This window comes from Aethalodelphis obliquidens, unplaced genomic scaffold (assembly GCF_003676395.1).
Source record: "Aethalodelphis obliquidens isolate GAN/ISIS:26980383/991018 unplaced genomic scaffold, ASM367639v1 scaffold125, whole genome shotgun sequence".
In the NCBI taxonomy this organism is placed as follows: domain Eukaryota; kingdom Metazoa; phylum Chordata; class Mammalia; order Artiodactyla; family Delphinidae; genus Aethalodelphis; species Aethalodelphis obliquidens.
Window position 1 is genome coordinate 124,547 of NW_020838069.1, and position 19,384 is coordinate 143,930.

A 19,384-nucleotide genomic window follows, 5' to 3' on the forward strand; every position below is an offset into this window, starting at 1 on the left:
TTTAAATAAGACAAACTTAAAGACACTTTAATTGGACGTTATCACAAATTTTCGATAGTTAATGTAAATGAGTGTTGCCTAAAAAGCAAAGTATGTCTGCTGGTGAGCCACACAGACTCAGGCTGAGGTTGAGTGCACCCCTGAAGGCTCACTTCATTGCTTCATTCTCTAACTAAATCCACATCCATACCTCCTCCCTCTGGAGGTGGGTCCAGGGGCTAGCTGGCCCTGAACAGCATATACAGCACAGGCAGGATGGCCACAAATGTCACGCAGGTGACCAGTGTGCCATAGATGGTGTTCCTGTTGACCTGGGCTTCTAGCCTCTGCTCCATGTCTGACAGCCCCAAGATCATGCTCCCCTGTTCCAGCAAGGACCCAGACAGGGCCCCATCTGCCGGCTCCACCAGGCCTGGGTGCGCTGCAGCCTTTGCAAGCTGAAGCACCCCAGCCACTTGGCCCAAAGTCTCTTCCAGGCCATCAAGCTGCTCTCGTAAACCCTCTAGACATGAATGGACCTGCCTGGAATGGCTGAGCTGCTCTCTCAAGGCAGCTGAAAGGACCTCTGTGTCTCTGTCTCGGGTGGGGGAAGTACCTGCCTGGGACAAAGAGCTCTGCCCAGGCCCAGCTTGCACCAGGCCCCTCAGGTCTGCCATGAGGTCATGGAGGTCCCTCTGCTGGAGGGAGTAGCTGGATGCCTGTTCTCGGATGGCTTCCTGGAGGCTCACAGGCCCCTTCTGAGCCTCCAGAAGCAAGACCTTCAGCTCCTGTAGCCGCACACGGTTCACGTAGGTGGAGCCAGCCACACCAATCAAGGCCCCCAGGACTGACCCAATGAGGGACCAGTTCTTGGTCCTCTCAGCCCGAGTGCGCTCCTTCTCATGACTTTCCCGCACAGCTGCAGAGAAGAGGGAGAACTTCTCTCGCTCGGAGTCTTCGGCACGCAGATAGGTCATACGAAGCCTCTTCTCCTCCTGCAGAAGCAAAGCTGTCATATAGCAGCAACCTGGCCCAGCAGCCGCCAGCAGATGTCCCACTACCATGTCCCTGGGGCTCAGCTTCACGTCTGGCACAGATTACATGTTCCATAAACACGTTGAATGAGTAAAGGTAGCATAAGCCTGGTCAGGAGGGAGGAGCAAAGGAACTGGGGGTGGTCAAGGTGAGTGGCACTATCCTCCCCAAGCAGTCTTGGGTCTGGCCGGACATGCAGTGGTGTCTACAGAATGTGTCTAACAGAAGGGAAGTGTCCGGCGCTCTCTGGGCCAGACCCCTGCATGGTGCTCCCTCCTCAGTAATCTGGGGTCCAGATTATACTGTCCTGGACCACTGATCCCAGTATTCCAGGAGGAAGTGCGTGGAGAAGCTCTGGAAGCCTGGGGCCCAGTCCCTCCACAGGGGCTTCTGGTTTACCTCCTCACCAGGTGTCTGACCCCCTAACTAGTCAGGGCTCCCACCTCGCCCCTCCATGACCTGCCAGGCTAGGGTCCCTCTCCAGATGAGGAAGGGGCCTACCTGCAACATCCTGTGCTCCAGAGTAGCCAGTTCCAGGTACTGGTTATCGTCTCTGGAGATGCGGTCCAAGCGGTCCCTCACCTCCTTCAGCTTGGCCTGCTGACCTTCCAAGTCCTCCCGAGCCTCCCGGACAAGCCCTCGAGCCACCATGAACACTTTCTCTGCCTGCAGAGAGAACAACAGAGGCCATTTGCCCCTTCTCTCCATGCCCACACAGCCTCGGCTCCATTCCCAACAAGACTGGGCGGAGAAGAGGTTAGTGGGGTGTCAGTACAAAGGGTGAAAAGAGAGTCCCTCAGACACATAATCCTGGCTCACCCAGTGGTCCTCAAAGTGTAGCCCCGGGCCCTGCCCATCAGAATCACCGGATTTGTCCGTTCAAGTGGAAATAACATGCCCCTGAGAAACCTGAAAACAGCTAAAGATGCATACAATCTGTGTCCACCAAACCCAGCTGACTCTAGTCTGACAAACCAGAGCAAGGCCCTTATGTTCTTAATCGGCTTCATGTGTGTTACCTTAGCTACAACCTCCCAACAACGCCAAACGCCATGACAGGCATTGCCCTGGCCTCCATTCAAGAGACAGAGAAACCCCGGCTCAGCCAAAGTGATGGCCTCCAAGGGGAGAGACAGCACTGTGCCTCAAAACCTCCGGCTAAACCCCAGGTTCTTCCCACCCCACTACACTGGTCTGCGCCTAGGTGGGAGTGGGAACAGAGATGGCGGAATGCATTTCCACTGCCACAAAGGACTTGACAACCAGAGGCAGCTCTTCCCACCTCACAGTCTGATGTTTCCCAGGGCCTCTACTTTCACGAGGGATGCTTTAATCACACATGGGGCTTTGAGGACACTGTAATGCAGCAACCCGCCAGGTAACTCTCACCACCAACCCCCAAGCAGTCAATGAAGGAAGTGCTTGCTGTCCTCACAGAAAGGATGTTAATGGCCCGGGACTCACTGGTACATAGCATACACAACAACTTGTTTACATGGGGGAGAGGAGGGCCCTTCACCCCGGTAGTATCAAAGCCAGGCTGTCGTGTGAGAAACGAGTCAGATCCCTCTCCTAGTGGTATGTGTTCAAGAAAAGGCAAATCTGGACGTGGCCTCCCAGCATCTGTGGCTGGTAATTTACTTGTCAGGAGCCTCCAGGCCACATTGCCCAAGTCAGAGGGCAGGGCCAACCACCCCAGCTCCCCTCCTCACCTCAGTCACGTTTCCCTGGGCCTCTCGAACCTCACTGAGTCCAACAAACTCTTCATATCTGTCCCACCAAGTCTTGGCCATGGAGGACGCCCGTTGCTGAATGCTGTGCCCCAGGGCTCCTCCCAGCGCTGTGAGGCGGTGGTACAGCCCGAGGGCCACCTCCTCAGGTCTTTTCTCTCTGGGCTGGCTGGGGCCTGGGCTGCAGAGAGTCCTGGTCATAAAGAGGTCCCTTCCAAGGAGGCCTCTCCGCACCAGTACGGGAGACATACCCACGACGTGCCGCATGGCCAGCACAGGGCTGCACCCTGTCATCGGGAGATCTGTGGGGGGATGCCAGAGAGATCAGCTCACAGCCGAGAAAGGCTGGGCTTAAGTCAGATCTCAAGTCCTAGGGACAGTTCTGAACTGAACAGTTTCCATTAGAAAGTCCAAACTGCGCACCACTCTGTTGGGCCCAGAGGTGGCAGCCACCAGGGTCAGGCTTCACCAGGTGCCCCCAGACAATGGAGCATGTCAGGGAAGAGCATATTTAGGAGCTCAGGCCTTCCATCTCTCTCCATGACGCCACATGAACCCAGATCCTCCCATTCCACCCACCTTCCCACAACCCCAGGTCTCTGTTGTGATCTGCATGAGAATCCTGGTGTCCAGTTTTCTGATAATCTCAAAGAAAATTCTTAAACCTGCGTTGTGTCCATGCTAACAGAGCCCCACAAAGATTCCCAAAGACTCCTAGGGAAACTGTGGAACTAACTGAGGGGATTTGGGGGAAAGATTTCTATAAATGACTATCAAAACCAGCTTCCCAGACTCCCTGAGGGCTGCCTCAACTCTGGCGAAGCAGTTTCGCTTCTGTTCTGGGACACAGGTCGTTCATGTCCCAAGGCAGAAAACTCTCTCCTCAGCTCTCCTCTGAAAAGACAATTCCAGGGGAAAACAAAGCAAAACAAAACAACCCAGATTTCTTCATAGAGGACAGCTTTTTTAGGTTTACACCAACTTTCCTTCTGCCCTTCAAGCCCAGACATTCCGGGTGACCAACTCCCAGACTCACATTTCTCACTTTCCATAAGCTTTCTTCCTTCTTTCCAACCTCAGTAACTGCCCAACAGGTTAAGTTTCTTTCATCTTTCCCTTTTCAACCTTGCTTTGATGTTTGGGCCCCAACAATCCTACTTCTCTGTTACCTGAACAGCACAGGGAGTCTCCCATCATCCAGTCAGGCCTTGCCTGAGCCCAGGAGCAGCAGTGAATTCCGAGGACCCCAAAGAGAGGGCCAGGTGACCCATGCTCCCGGGGCAAACCTGGGCCAGAGCACTCTGGTCTGGCCAAACCACCCCTGCCCCCAAGTACTGACTCTGGCTGTCAGAGTGACACCTGGTAGCCAAAAGACCAGGCCAGAGAGAGAGGTAAGCAAAGGGAGCGGGGGACAGGAAGACTGACTAGAAGAGCTCCAGTTACAAAGAAAGGACCTCCCTGATGTAAGGCGATGAGCATCCCAGCCTCCTCCCCATGGTGCCATGCTTGGAGAAGCTCTGACCCTCTTGAAAACAAAGTTGCTTGGGTAGGGACATGCCTCCTGGCAAAAGCCTGAGCTGAGCGCCACAGAAGGGGACATCTCTGTGACAGTGGTTCCAAGCTGGTGCTGCACCCAAACCCCTGTGCCCCTTGCCTAAGGCCCAAGGGAGCACACGCTACCCATGGCCCAGCAGTCGGGCCAGCCTCCTAGGCCTCAAGGCCAGTGACCACTGCACACAAGCTGTGGCCTCACAACAATCCTGCAGGTGTACCCCTCGTCAAAGCAGAGCACCCACCCTCCTCAGCAACGCTCAGCAGAAAGGTGTCCCCCTTGTCTATCACTACTTCTTCAGCCCTCTTCTCTCTTGATCCCACTCGACCACCAAGGTTGCTCTCCTGAAGCCCTGCAAAACTCCCACCTTGTCAGATCCAGCAGGTGCTACTCAGATTTCTTCTCCAATACCTCTGCAGCTTTCAACACCCTCTCATTTTGAAATCACCACTCCCCTCAGCCTCCTCCTCTATCAGCAGCCCAATCTTGGACCCTAGGAAGGTCACTCATCCCTGGCACAGAAGACAGCTAAAGCCTCCTACACAGTCATGGCTTCCTCCCCTGCCCCTCAGAGCTGTTCTTCACATGGCAAACAGAGGCTCTGTTACCTCCCAAGTCAGATCACATCCCTCGGTGCAAAACCCCCTGACAGCTCCCCTATCACCTGGCATGCACACCAGTCCTGCCATTGGCCAACAAGCCCCGGTCCTCTCAGCCCTCATCCCCTTCCTTCTCTCCATCCCTGTATGTACTCCACTCCAGCTTCCTCACCACGCTAAGCACAATCCTGCCACGGGGTCTGTGCCCTGCCATGTCCTCTGCCTGGACCGCTCTTCCTCCACAAGTCCAGTCACCTCACACTTACGTCTTTGTTCATACATCACCTCTTGATAAGGCCTTTCCTGACCACTCCCTCCTTGGCCACCTTACCTGCTTTCTTTTTCTCCACCAGACACACATATTGCCTTCTTCATGTACTGCCTCACCCCTCACTAGAACATAAGCTTGGAGACAGCAGGGACTTGGCTTCGTGACGGGACACACCAACGAATCCCAAGTTGTTCCCCCACTCTAGTCCCTCCTCTCAGCCTCCCACCCAGCCTGTCTCCTGGCTCCTCCCCACTTAGATGTCTCACAGGCCCATCAACCAGCAAAGGGAAGATGTTCCTGGCACAGAGACAAAGTGGAACAGTGCTTGAAGTTGTCTAAAATCTGAAGGATGACCTGTGCAGCAGAGAGGAGAGTGGGTGGAGAGGCTGGACAGGTGGACAGAGGCCAAAATGAGCCCTGGGCCAAGTTCAGGACGCTGCCCCTCCACATCCATTCTCCTACTCCATCCAGATGACTATCTCCTACCAACTGCCCTTTTCGCAAACCTCCATCACCAGTACCTCATCCTCACTTGTATAGCTGATGGTTTGCTTCATTTTTCACCAAGAAAATATTTTAAAATTGGAAGAGAACTTCCATAAACTCCTACCACACCTTCCCACCTGCCAATGTCTGTCTCATCGCCACCTTCTCTTGTTCCTCAGGATGAATAATTCCTGCTCTAGGAAAGGCCAAGCTGTGCCCCAGGTCCCATATCCTCTCCCCTCCTCAGACACTGGTCCCATATCCTCTCCCCTCCTCAGGCACTAACTGATTTGACACTCCCTCCAGCAACTGCCCCACTTCTCTGCTCCTCTTTACTCCTTGACAAAGTGCCTGCACTAGCTGTCTCCAGTGCCTCTTCTCCCATTCTCATTCAGCCCCCCTCTGTTCTGGCCTTCACACCCACCAGGACACTTGAACTGCTCCTGTCCAGGTCATGTCCACGTGGCTAAACCCAATGATCAGTTCCATCCTCATCTTGCTTGCCTTGTCAGCAGCCTGTGCCTCGTGATAGCTCCCTCCTTCTTGAACCACCTTCTCCTCTTGGCTTCCAGTCCCCACTCCCTTCCACAACCTCTCCACACAGTGCCCCAGAGCTCTGTCCTCAGGCTCCTCTCTTATCCAGTCCTGTGGCTTGAAAAATCATCTACAAAAAAGTTCTAAACTTGATTGTAGGGATAGCTGCACAACACTGTAAATATACTAAAACCACTGAATGGTACACATTAAGTAGATGAATTGTGTGGTATGTAAATCATATCTCAATAAAGCTATTACTAAAAAACAAACAGACAGAATTCTCTGGCAGTCCAGTGGTTAAGACTTGGTGCTTTCACTGCCAGGGCCGGGTTCAATCCCTGGTAAGGGAACTAAGATCCTGCAAGCCACGTGGCGTGGCCAAAAATAAATAAATAAATAAAACCCAAACAAACTATAATCGGACCTCTCCAGCCCACACCTCTCCTCTGAATTCCAGGCTCATTTATCGAACTGCTCACTCCATGTCTCTGCTTGGAAGGCTGATGGGGATCTTATCTTCCTCTCCCAAACTTGCCTTTCCCACAGCCTTCTCCATCTTGGTTGATGGAAACCAATCAGGCCCAAACTCTCATATCATCCCTGACTCTGCTTTCTCTCGCTCCTCACATCCAGTCCATTAACAAATGCCACCTCCACCTCTGAAACTAAATCCAGAATCCCTCTTCCTCTTGCCTCTGTCACTATTATCACCTGGTCCCAACAACTGACATCTTTTGTCTGGATTATCCTAAGAGCCTCTGACAAGTCTCCCTGCTTCTACTCTAGCCCCTACTGTCAACAGAGCAGGCAGTGGTGCTTTCAAAACATGGTCAGACCATGTCTCTCTCTGCTCAAAGCCTGCAACCGTTCCCCATTTCTCTCAAGGTAAAAGCAAAAATCCTTTCCATGACCTACAGGGCATCCACCTCCTGGCTCTCATTCTTCTCTCCTCTCACCAGTCTCCTTTTCCTCACTCTGCTCCAGTCACATGGACCTTTTCCCTCGGTCTTTTTTTTTGACATAAAATTGACACACAACATTGTAAAAGTTTAAGGTGTACAATGTGATGACTTCACAAATGTATATACTGCTAAATGTTTACCATAACAAGGTTAGCTAACATATCTTTCACTTCATATAACTCCCAGCTTCTTTATGTTGCTGGAACATGCTAGGCTATTCCCACCTCAGGGGCTTCATACCACCTGTTTCCTATCTGTACTGCTTGCTCCCTTCTCTTTTTCAAGTCCTGCTCAAATGTCATAGCTGTCCACTCCCACCCCAGGACACCTTAACCACTTTGCTTTATTTTTCCCCAGGCACATATCACATGACCCGTGGTATGCATTTCACTTATTTACTTATAGTCTCACCCACCAGAACGGCAGCTCTGCCAGGGCAGGCACTGTTTTGTTCACTGCTGCATCCTCAGTGCCTAAAGTACACACATATAGCACACACTCAACAAAAATGTACTGGATGAATTAACAGAATTTGCAAAAATATCGCATCCCGGGCTATATTATAAAACCCCAACTCCTTCCGGTGGCCTCCAAAGCTCTAGAAACAGGTGGTCTAGCCCCCGCCCATTTCTGCTGCCTCCCTCGCATCTCCCACCAGCCACACTGTAAGGAATGCGCCGAGATTCAAGGCCTTTGCACGAGCCCTTCCCTCTACTTACAGTCCTCTCCCCGTGCACAGTCCCAGGCTTAGCGCTTGCGGTTAAAAACCGCTCGCGGCTTCTGGATCCTCCCCGGGCAAGACACCCCACCTCCCCAGTACCTGGTGGGTTTTGCGCCGGAGCCGCAAACCCAAACGTGCGCCAGTCACTCAGTTGATCTCTGACCCTTTAGTGCCCGCCTCCGGACCGCTTCCGGCAGCGGGAGCGCAACTTCCGAACCAGGAGCCAATCTGCGGGCCCGCATGGAGGTATAGGCTCAGGGGGTGGGACGGAGAACCCCGCATCCGGTGGAGGGTCTGGGGAAGGGGCGGCAGGCGCCATGTCGGGTCGCGGAGGTAAGTGAGCGGGGACGATGGGGTGGGGCGGGGTGGAGAGGGACGGGACCTGGCGGGGGCCAGGCTGAGCGTGCTCGTGTCGCACGCAGGTGGCAAGAAGAAGCCCCTGAAGCAGCCCAAGAAGCAAGCCAAGGAGATGGACGAGGTGAGGGCTGGCGCAGAGGCGTGGGCGGGCGCGGAGGGTCTGAGAAATCCGCCGGGAGTGAATCCGCTCTCCCTCTCCGTAGGAAGATAAGGCATTCAAGCAGAAACAGAAGGAGGAGCAAAAGAAACTCGAGGAGCTAAAAGCGAAGGCCGCGGGGAAAGGCCCCCTGGGTAAGTGAGGGCTGGGTAGAGCTCAAGCCGGACAAACGCCTGAGCATCAGTCTGGTTACGGGCCCGAGCATGTCCGTGTCCTGCCTCGTTGGTGAGTTGCGAGGTCCCTTTTGCTGGTGTCCGCTGTAGTGGACGGCCCTAGCCAAGCTTGGTTTCGCAGCAGCGGGAGAGGGGGCGGGAGTCAGACCCAGTATGGGCTTCTCTTGCTTAGGGAAGTGGCAGAAATGGAAATACAGAAATTTATATATCTCAGACACAAGTTAGTACAGTTGAGTTTCCAGATATCCTCTACAGTTTCTTGCTCCAAATTCGTATTTCACTGCTTCTTTGTTGCTTCTAACATTTCTTAATTTACTAATCGTATTGTTAAAACTCTAGCAAAATAATTCTGCATCCTGAGCCTTTTCACTGCTGGATGCGCCTAGTCTAATGGATAAAGTCCAAGTCTGTTGGCATACTATTGTGCTATATGTTTTTTAACTTAATTCTCTACCATTCTGCCTCTTTTTTGTCTTTGTGTAAGAGGAATTGATTACATATCAAAAGATTTTTTTAAAACTCGTCAGTCATTGTACTTTGTGCTTCTTAAATCCTGTTTACATTCATCAAAATAGGATTATTTTCTCAACAGTTATCTATACCCTATTGGATCACTGAGCCACCCTAGGGACAACGAAGGCTGGGATGGTGGGAGTGTCATTCAGCGTTTCCCAAGACCTCTATTCTAGTGGGTTTGAGTCATTTTTGTGTACCCACACAGCGCTGAGATTGTAGATATTGAGATTCCTTTTTGGAATGATGTGAGGTATCTTGCACCTTCCCTTAATCTGTGATTATGTATGGGGAGAAGCCCAACCCTTAGTGAAATCCTGTACTACTTGTTTCTATTGAGCATCATCTACTTTTTTTTTTAAGGTTTATTTTGTCACAGCCCTTTAGGACTTCCATTTCTATATTAGGCATACTTAATTCTATAATTGTTTGTTAAATTACCTACCCTGTGCCAAATACAGTCATTTGTAAATTGGGTAAAATAAAGGTAGTGAGTAAATCAGATCCCAGGATCGTAATACAGAAGGTGATGTGTGATATGACACTTAAGAGTATGGACTTGGAAGTCAGGCTACCCAGCTTGGAATCCTGGCTTTGTCACATACCAGTTTATAACTTTGAACAACACCTAACACTGAGACTTTGTTATTTGTAAAATGGGTTGATAGGGGATGAGGATTAAGTGAGCCAGTCTGAAATACACAACACACTTGGGATCCAGACCAGTGCACAGCCATTACCCGTGCCCTGCCTTATTCTCATTCTACTTTTGCCCAGAATAGATAATACTGGGAAAGCCCTGTGCATGCTTGTGTCCAAAAAAATGCCCAGTACAAAGAGCTGGACCTTATTAGGATCCTTATCAGGCCCCTGGGGCTTCAGCCATAGAACTGTCTTTTTCCCTGGATGAGACTTTTTTTTTTTCCTTTTGCAGCAACAGGCGGAATTAAGAAATCTGGCAAAAAGTAAGCTGTTCCTTGTGCCTGAGGCAATGATGATCCTTAGTTCCATTCCTGTTTAAACATCTGGATTCCCTGCCATAACATCTGTTGCCACCTATAGCTAGAATGAAGTGTTGTCTTGGAACCTATTGTACATTTAAGAATAAACTTTTGTAAAAAAAAAAAAAAAATCATACAGTGGTTCATCTTGTCTTTAGTTCTTCTCAGCCATTTCTACCTTAGCTGTGAGATCCGCATAAACCCAGCCCAGAATCCTGCCAAAGTGTGTTCTGAAGTCCTTGTTCTATCCTGAATTCTGTACCACCTGGAATTAAACCAACTCATTTGAAATGGCTGTTGTTTTCTGTGTGGTTATATACCCAACAGAATATATTACATGAGATTAGTGGAAGAATTTGTACTTTGGGAAGAAAATCTATTCTTTCTGTTATGACATCCACATTACTATTTGTTTTAATGGGGTTGTTCATCTGTTCATGTAAGGAGTCTTGCTTGTGCAAGCCGGGCATGCACCAGTGAACAATTCCTCTTGCCAAGGAACTTCTCTATTGTTGGAGGGGAGCAGGACAAATACATATGATATGTGTTATGAAGGGCAAAAAGACTGGAGAAAGGAGAGATTCCTAAAAGTCTGTAAGAACTAAGCTTACTCTGAAGCCCCCAGGTCTGCATTTCCACTAGGGCTTCAGAAAGGTCCTTGCTAGGTTCCCATTTCTTATACTCTACGTTCAACCCATCAGCAAAATCAAATCTGAACCCTTCATATTTACTCTTATACCACCGGACCTTCATTCTGACCCTAAAATCCCTCACCTAAATTATTGTAGTCACATCCAAATTTGTCTTCCTGCCGCTACCCTTGCTTCCGTACAGTCTAATCCTTATTCAGGACCCAGAGTGATCTCTAAACCATAAAGTTACATTTTGTCTCTCCCTGGCTGAGAATTCTTCAGTGGCTTCTTAGTGCAAAAAAAACACAAGTCCCTACAATGACCAGTGAGGCACTAAGGGATCTGGATGCCACTCCCTACCCTCTGGTGTCTAGCATTCATCCTCCTGATCAATCGTGAGCCACAGTGGCCTACATTCCAGTCAAGCTCCTGCCTCACTGTTATCACCAACTGGAAACTCCCTTCCTTTAGAGAACTGAAATGTCACATTAGTGAGCTCTTTCCTGACTGTAGTGGCAGTCCCAGTGTCTCTTAACCCTGTTGCCTTTTTCTCTCCTGACATTTGTTACCTACCACTTTTGACTCCAGGAAGAGTAAATTCCTGATACAACTATGGGAATAATGCGAATAACACTTAGCTCTCTCTGAGAATGTGTTTTCAAAAAGGGCTCTAGAACTAGTCTGAGATTTTGCTGAGTCAAAACTGGAAAAGGTTTTGATAGATTGAAGCCTGTATTATCATTCTAATGTACTTGATATTAGTAGAAAAAGAAAAACAGCCCACTTTGCTTCTCTCCCGGAAAGTTGCACAGCCAGCAGCATCTTTGGACTTAAGGGATTCCCTGTTGGACCTTGCCAGCTCGCACCCATCCCTGTGCTACTGAGAATAACCCTTCAGAGAGCCAGTGCCAGCACACCACCCCTGAGATTAAGCTACTGCTGTTTTATTTGGTAGAACCTAATCAGCATTAACACATGGAAGTATAATCCTGTCCCTTTACGGGACCAGAGTCTTGGAGCAATTAAGACAAGCATTCAACATTTGGGCAGCTGTCTGAGGGAACCTACCAATTACCTCAAAAAACTAAAGCCAGGTATTCAAGACCCTCTAGGCCCTGACAACCACTTCCCTTTCATTTACTGCCTTCACAAACATTCACAGGACACTCACAGGCCAAGTTTGGCACTGAGCATTCAAGGATGAAAAGTCTTGCCCCAGTTACTCTCCAACACCCTGTTCCTGCTAACCGTTGTGCACATGACTGCTGCCCAGTAAAATCCTGTCAGCCACTCAAGCCCAGCTTGAATCCTTGCTCCTCTCTAAAGCCTTACCTTCTCTCTCTGCCATCGATAATTCCTACCTGGCACTTGTGTGGCGTCCATTTCAGTGTTGTGTTCTTGTCTGAGTAGTCTTGGTGCCATCCTCCTTGGTAACTCTTTTCTTTTTTTAAAATTATTTATTTTTGGTTGCACTGGGTCTGTTGCTGCGCGCGGGCTTTCTGTCGTTGCGGCAAGCGGGGGCTACTCATCGTTGCGGTGCACGGGCTTCTCATTGCGGTGGCTTCTCTTGTTATGGAGCACAGGCTCTAGGTGCATGAGCTTCAGTAGTTGTGGCATGCGGGCTCATTAGTTGTGGCTTGTGGGCTCTGCAGAGTGCAGGCTGGGCTCTATAGAGCTCAGGCTCAGTAGTTGCGGCACACGGGCTTAGTTGCTCCGCAGCATGTGGGATCTTTCCGGACCAGGGCTCGAACCGTGTCCCCTGTATTGGCAGGCGGGTTCTTAATCACTACGCCACCGGGGAAGCCCTCCTTGGTAATTGTTGGTAACTTCCACTCAACCTGTAGGACAGCCCAGGTGCTACTTCCAGGGGGCCTTCCTTAACTTCCTGAGTTTCATTCATTTCTAAACTATGACCGTCGCTTGGGCCAAAAACACTCAAGAGCTCTCAGAGAAATGAATGAATATTAACAGCCTGAGCAGTTAGTTCCCACCCCCTCCAACACAGGCACACCATTCTCAGGATCACCCCTTCTCAGACCTTTCTTTCTCCAGACCTAACTCAAAGGTACACATTCAAAGCATTTACTGTTCTCAAAGATGTGTGCTCACAACAGCTCTAGTCATAACTTCCGCCCAGTCCCACTCTCCCACACTCCTCCCCAAGAGAGCCTTGGGGTATATGAGAAGTGGGTCTCGCTGGAGAACAGCGAGCTCACAAAGACCAAACCCCTGAATGCTCCCTGACTCGATTCACATGTGCACTTGTGAAAATCAGGGCGAACTCCTCCAAGCCCAGCTGTGTACCCTAAGTGATGCCAGAGAGCGGGCGCAGAGCCACCTGCGCGGTGGGGCTGGTGAGTTAGCCCAGGTAACTCGGTTCTCTCCTCTTAGACCACCCGCATACTGGGGTCCCAGCCGTCGGTACGAAAGCGCCAGGCGCGGTGATGCCCAGAAGGGCTGGGAGCGACCGAGCTTCGCAGGCACCCAGTTGAGCACCGCGGCGCGGTCTGATTACGTCATTCATCCCCGCCCACCGACTGGAAGGTGATTGGCCTGTTGGCTAGGGGGCGCGGCCCCAGCGGCTGAGGCGAGCGGCAGCGCGCGATCGGTTGGTCCAGCCCTCCGGCCTCGAGGTTACAGGGCGGACTCGGTGCCTTCGGATACCGGCTGGCGGCAGGCATGGCTGGAATCCCCGCGCCAGGCAGCAGGAGGCGGAGCGGGCCCCCGGCACCCAGTTCTGGCCCGCCGTCCAGCACCCAGCACCCTCCGAGCAAGCGGGCCCGGGGCTTCCTCGCGGCCGCCCCCCCAGACCCAGAAGACCCATTCGGCGCGCACGGGGATTTCACCGCCGACGACCTGGAGGAGCTCGACACCCTCGCGTCACAGGCCCTGAGCCAGTGCCCGAACGCGGCTCCGGACGTGTCCAGTGAGTGCGCCTTTTCCCCGAGGGTGGTGCAGACCTCGCTAGACCCACTAGATGGCTGTGGCTTAAGAACCCCACGACCGCTGTTCGGTGTCTTGAACTCACACTGCCACTTCACCTTTTAAAAATATAGGAACAGTTTGATTTAAGCAGCGGCGTGTCCCAAAAGGTCCTTTGATTTGGGGGAGAAATGTATCAGGAGTGTCAAACAGCCGATTTGGAATACCGAAAGCTAGGTTAACATTTTACTTTAGTTTCTATACTTTGGACCAGTAAGGTTCTTAGTTCTTAACAGAGATCCTTGCAACACGACTACCACCACCAGCAGAATCATCACTACCTACACATGGGGACCCATCATTATGACAGGTTTGGGAGGCTTTAGATCTAATGAAGACCACCTTTTCCCTTGGGCCGCATGAACATAAGAGGGGCCTGGCAGAGGCAAGAGATAAAAGAGATTCATTCTTTTATACAACCAATAAATCGTACTTAGGTGCCCAAACATTAGGAGCTGCAGACACTTAGCAATAAACAAAAGACAAAAGCCCCCTCCTTCATGGAGCTTACCCTCATTCTAGTGAAGTCTTATGGGGCTCCCAGGAAGAGAAATCTCTACATGGATGTCTTACATGCATCTTATATTCCACACAATCATTTCCTGGAAACCCAGTCATCCACCAGTATCTCCAGCATGGTGCCTGGCGAAGCATTCAGAAAACACTCAGAACATTTGATGACCAAATGTTCTGCATGGCAATGACTAGCACCACTCTCAATCATGTAGCACAAGGCAGGCAACAGCTCCCTTTCCTTGACCATGGATCTGATTCCTTTCCAAATCCTGTAACTTTACCTTCTTCATCCATCTCTGGAATCCATCCTCTCTGCATCATCTCTGCCATCTCCCTGATCTGTGTTACCATCACCCCTCTCCAGACAATAGTCTGCTAAATTGTTCCCACATTTCCAGTTATGACTCAAGTCAGAGTTTATACCACAGCCAGAGTGATCTTTTCAAAACTAGAATCTCTGTGTCACACACAGATACACGTGAACATCCCTACTGAAAGCCTTTAATGACTTCACACTACTTCTAGTATAAAGATCAAAATCCTTAACATGGCCAGCAAGGCCCAGCATGGCCTGTCCCTTTCCCTCTCCTTCTTTGGGTTCTAGCCACACTAACCTTCCTTCATTCCTTGAATTCTCCCTGCTTCCTTACAATACAGAAACTGCACATTGCTGTTTCTTACACACTGAGTGTTCTTTCCATCTATTCCCCATCCCCACTCACCTGGTTAGTTCCTGCCTGTTCTTCAGCTCTCCATTCAGTCATCACTTACCTGGGGAAGCCTTCTATTCATCCCGTTGGATCAAAGCCCCTATTATAGGCTTTCCTATATTTGCTCTTCTCTGCAGCTCTTATAACAGTTGAAATTTTACATTTATTCTTGTGTTTTTGAGTGTCATGTAAGCTCCATGAGTTTAAGGACTGTATCCATTTTGCTCACCATTGTACCTTTCTACAGAGGCTAAAGCCTGGCATATTTTAGGTGCTCAGTAAATATCGTTGAATAATAGATCACTGAGTTCTGACCAGTGAGATTCCCACAGCACCTTTCAGCCTTTAGATGAGACTCTTAAAACTGGGTGCAGAATGGGGAGAGGGTGGCAGCTTCTGTTATTTCCTGAGGATTGATTCATGTTCTTATGTTGTAAAATACCTGTAGTGCTTACTAGATCTTTCTCTAATTTGCTTTCAAAAGTGATTGTCTGGCTAAAGTGGGAAAATGTTGGGTCCTAAAAAGTATACGGGAACTGCTTTTTACAGATGTTCATAAGGTCCCCAGATTAGATGGGATGTCAAAAAATCCTTCAAGGAAAAACAGAGAAAGTGTTCCAGTTAAAGATAATTTTGAATTAGAGTTACTTCAGGCACAGTACAAAGAGCTTAAAGAAAAGGTAAGTGATTTAACTTGTGGCTTTTGTAGTTAATTCATTCACTTATGCATGTGTTATAAAGCATTATACAATAAAATATATAGAAGTTTTAAAACAAGAGTCCAGATTCATCCCCATGAATTGGGGGAAAGAAAGCCAGAAAATTTTGGTTGAAACTAAATCCTGAGATTCCTAACAACTAGGGCAAGAAAGGAAACACTGTAAACCATATACAAAAAGAGATACAAACTTTCTGTTGTAGCACTGAGATAAATTTATAGCCTATGTCTTATATAAGAAACAACATCATAATGGTTGCTATTTTCATTAGCAGTTTTGCAAAAAAGCAAACATTCTTCATATGACTATCTATAGGTCCCTAGAAAAACCAAGAACATAATGTAGAATTTTAGTTCTGTTAAGTGTGTGACCCAGATTGTTTAATACCTCTTAGAGCCTATAGAATCTGCATGCAGAAGCGACAAGTGTGTCCTTAAGCTATCTTGCTGAATATCCACTGTCCCAGGAATGGGCCTAGCAGATCACGGTGATGTCTGATTGGTACAGATATATTTTGAGCACTCTGGTCTGTTGGACATGTTTTAAATGTGTTTCTTCATCTCCCCAGCTACATGTTGAAACATGTACATATATAATTTTCCCTTACAAACTTTTCACAACATCAATTTGGGATTTACAGATGAAGGCAATGGAAGAAGAAGTGCTCATTAAAAGTGGAGAAATTAAAATTTTACGGGACTCACTGCATCAGACAGAATCCATTCTAGAGGAACAGAGAAGATCACATTTCCTTCTTGAGCAAGAGAAAACTCAAGCACTCAGTGACAAAGAAAAAGAATTCTCCAAAAAGGTGACCCAGAGCATTTGTTTTGCTTGTATGGACATCAGCTTTGCCTGCTCAATGAGTTCCTTTAGAAGCAATGACTAAAGTTGCTTATAGATCTTCCAGGAAGATTTCAACAGTTGTTTGTCTTAAATACTTTCGCTACCAACTAATTGCATGTACTTTTCTCCAGGCTCTGAGGTTTGGAAAAGGACTTAGATGAAACTCTGCTTTGCTGTGGTAGTCTAAGTTACTAGCTCACACTTTGCAGAAACAGCTAAAATTAGTGGTTTTTTTGTTGTGTGTTTTTTTTTGTTTTTTGGCAGATCAGAAACTCAGTTGACCTAGCTTAGGCCAAAAGAAAATGTATTGGCTTCCATAACTAGGTCTGGGAAAACAGGTGTGCTGGGGCCTCAGAAGACTCAAGATTTGCCACGACTCATCTTTATTCTCTGTACTATTGATAGGCTCCATCCTTATGGTAGAGGATGTGTTCTCCAGGGGCTCCTGGGCTCATATTTCATAGCTGCAGAGCAGACTGAAGACCTAGGGTTCTTTATCTCCAAGTTTTAAAATTCTGGGGAAGGCTCTAATTGGTCTGACCTGAGTCAGGTGCCTGCCTCTGAACTAGTCACTGTAATCAAAGAGATAATAGCTCCCATTCAAATCACATATTCAAAGGTAGGAAAATGATGTTTCTTAAGGGAGGGAGATACTGTTCTGGGGAGAAAAACAGTGGGTGTCCAGTATATACCACTTTCCTTCACTTCCCAAGGCTTCAAACTTAAGAACGTGGGCCTTATTCTGCCGTTACTTCATTCAGCAAACTTGGCAGTCTTTAAAGAAGCATTGACCTGTGCCCAAGACTAACAGCAGTAGTTGCCTTTCCATATACATGATGAAGAGCAATGGGTTTGCAATCAGACAAACCAGAGTTTGAATCTAGGCTTTATCATATTCAAGCGGTGACCTCAGGGTGATGACTTATGCTCTTATGCTCATTTCCCTTATCTGTTCCAGAAAATAACCAGAAGGGCTGTCGTGAGACTTAAATGGTCCTGCCCTTGTGTCTGGTGCTGTGCCTGGGAATGGCAGCAGTTACCATTGGCCAGAACAGCAGGTCTCCCCACACTGTACAAGGTTTTGGTAAAACTCTTCTAAATACTCAGCCCAGACCTTCAGGAAGACTTGGATTGTGCACCACTATATTCACTAAAAGGTCTACATGTTACCGTGAGATATGGTACCTTGTCAAGCTCTGTGCTGGGCATTTTACATTCACCATTCTTACTTAATACCCCCAACCAGGAAGATAGGTACTTATGTTACAGATAAGCTGGAGTTCAGAGAGGCTGAGTAAATGGTATTTGAACCCTCACAAACTAACCAGCTATAGTTCAGGTCGAAATATCTTTCTAGAATACCATGTCATCTTTCAGGAAGAAGGTTAAAGCTTGATTTTTTAGGACATTTATGTCACAGCAGACTTTTATACTATCTCTCATTGCTTGTTTTTCCTTTACTATCCTGAGATTTTGAAGCCCAGAGCTGTTTCTGTATATGTGATGAGGCCTCTATAAGTATGCTTCTTTTGCCTTCCAGCTCCAGTCATTGCAGTCTGAACTCCAGTTTAAAGATGCAGAGATGAATGAATTAAGGACAAAGCTTCAAAGCAGTGAACGAGCTAATAAACTAGCTGCTCCCTCCATTTCCCATGTCAGGTAATGATGGTGCTAGAGGGAGAATACAGTTTTGTATCGTTTAGTAAAAAGTCTGAATAACAATGTCAGGCTAGTCCTGAACAAAGGTCGTTTAGACTCTGCCACTGGGGCATAGATGCTCTTTCCTGAAGGCCTCAAAGATGGTTTGGATGAGACTAGAATGGTTTGGGGCATCATAGAATAAAGGCCCCGCACTCTAGAAGTGCTTCCTCCCTGTAGACTTTATAAACACAACACAGCTTCTCGGGATGAAAAGAGGCTGGAAAGATGCTCTCCAAACTTTTGGAGTGGACCAGTCTTCAGTTTTATGTAATTTGTTTCAAATAAATGATTTTGCCCCAACTGTATTTCAGTCCCAACTGCTTGGAATACTTTTTCTCATTTGCTGTCCAGCAGTCCCCTCCTTTGCTGCAGATGTGATCAGTTTGTTAATGGTCCGTCCTGTCCCCTGCCTGCCAAAGAAGTCTGGCACACTGTCAGGATCAGCCTTGAAATTTGAATAGTGTGGGTCAGGTCGTCTTTTTCTGGTATTAAACATTCTGCTGCCTTTGCTTATAATGGGCAGGGTGTGAAATTGAACTTTTCTTGCCTTGCGTAGCCCAGGTAAGACAGGAGAGAGAGGCACACCAACAGGAGTGCCTCAGCATTGTCTGATCCAATCAGAGGGTTAAGACTGCTTCTCTAACATAAAGACCCTGGCACCAAGGCACTGGCTCAGTTTCCAAGTTGCAAGACACAATACACCTTTTTCTAGACCCTCTTTCTCCTGAAAATCTTTTCATTCAGTCCCTGACTATTATAAAAGAGGTTGTTCCAAACTAGTGGTTACCAGGGGGGAGAGAAAATGGGAAAAAGGCAATATAGAGGGACAGGTGAGTAAGAGGTATAAACTATTAAAGTATAAAATAAACTACAAGGATATATTGTACAACAAAGGGAATATAGCCAATATTTTATAATAACTATAAATGGAGTATAACCTTTAAAAATTATGAATCAGGGCTTCCCTGGTGGCGCAGTGGTTGAGAGTCCGCCTGCCGATGCAGGGGACACGGGTTCGTGCCCCGGTCTGGGAGGATCCCACATGCCGCGGAGTGGCTGGGTCCGTGAGCCATGGCCGCTGGGCCTGCGCATCCGGAGCCTGTGCTCTGCAACGGGAGAGGCCACAACAGTGAGAGGCCCGCGTACCGCAAAAAAAAACAATTATGAATCACTATAGCATTTGCTTATAACTTATATAACATTAT

At 48.5% G+C, this 19,384-nt stretch overlaps 3 protein-coding genes across 14 annotated transcripts in view; 2 read left to right on the plus strand and 1 right to left on the minus strand.

Annotated features, from left to right (window-relative positions):
- Positions 1 to 15,485, minus strand: CCDC51 (coiled-coil domain containing 51). Of its 10 annotated transcripts, none has more exons than XM_027098590.1 (5): positions 7,972 to 8,077; positions 7,567 to 7,624; positions 2,727 to 3,046; positions 1,516 to 1,680; positions 1 to 974 (listed from the first exon to the last, which is right to left on the minus strand). In XM_027098590.1, exons 3-5 carry the CDS (start codon positions 3,036 to 3,038, stop codon positions 219 to 221), a joined length of 1,233 nt encoding a protein of 410 aa, XP_026954391.1. In that variant the 5' UTR covers positions 3,039 to 3,046; positions 7,567 to 7,624; positions 7,972 to 8,077; the 3' UTR covers positions 1 to 218. The 10 variants fall into 10 exon arrangements, with proteins under 10 accessions (XP_026954391.1, XP_026954390.1, XP_026954395.1 ...); XM_027098589.1 differs by having other exon boundaries at positions 7,871 to 8,035; XM_027098594.1 differs by lacking the exon at positions 2,727 to 3,046.
- On the plus strand, positions 8,111 to 10,368 carry TMA7 (translation machinery associated 7 homolog). The gene is made up of 4 exons (XM_027098607.1): positions 8,111 to 8,205; positions 8,295 to 8,350; positions 8,433 to 8,520; positions 10,007 to 10,368. Exons 1-4 carry the CDS (start codon positions 8,190 to 8,192, stop codon positions 10,039 to 10,041), a joined length of 195 nt encoding a protein of 64 aa, XP_026954408.1. The 5' UTR covers positions 8,111 to 8,189; the 3' UTR covers positions 10,042 to 10,368.
- ATRIP (ATR interacting protein) overlaps positions 13,098 to 19,384 on the plus strand; it is a 17,038-nt gene continuing 10,751 nt past the window's right edge. For 2 of the 3 annotated variants that reach the window (XM_027098583.1, XM_027098584.1), the window contains exons 1-4: positions 13,098 to 13,631; positions 15,463 to 15,593; positions 16,273 to 16,443; positions 18,019 to 18,137. In XM_027098583.1, coding sequence (XP_026954384.1) covers positions 13,385 to 13,631; positions 15,463 to 15,593; positions 16,273 to 16,443; positions 18,019 to 18,137 — 668 coding nt within the window. In that variant the 5' untranslated portion in view covers positions 13,098 to 13,384. The remainder of the gene's footprint in view (positions 13,632 to 15,462; positions 15,594 to 16,272; positions 16,444 to 18,018; positions 18,138 to 19,384) is intronic. The other variant, XM_027098585.1, reaches the window with a different exon arrangement.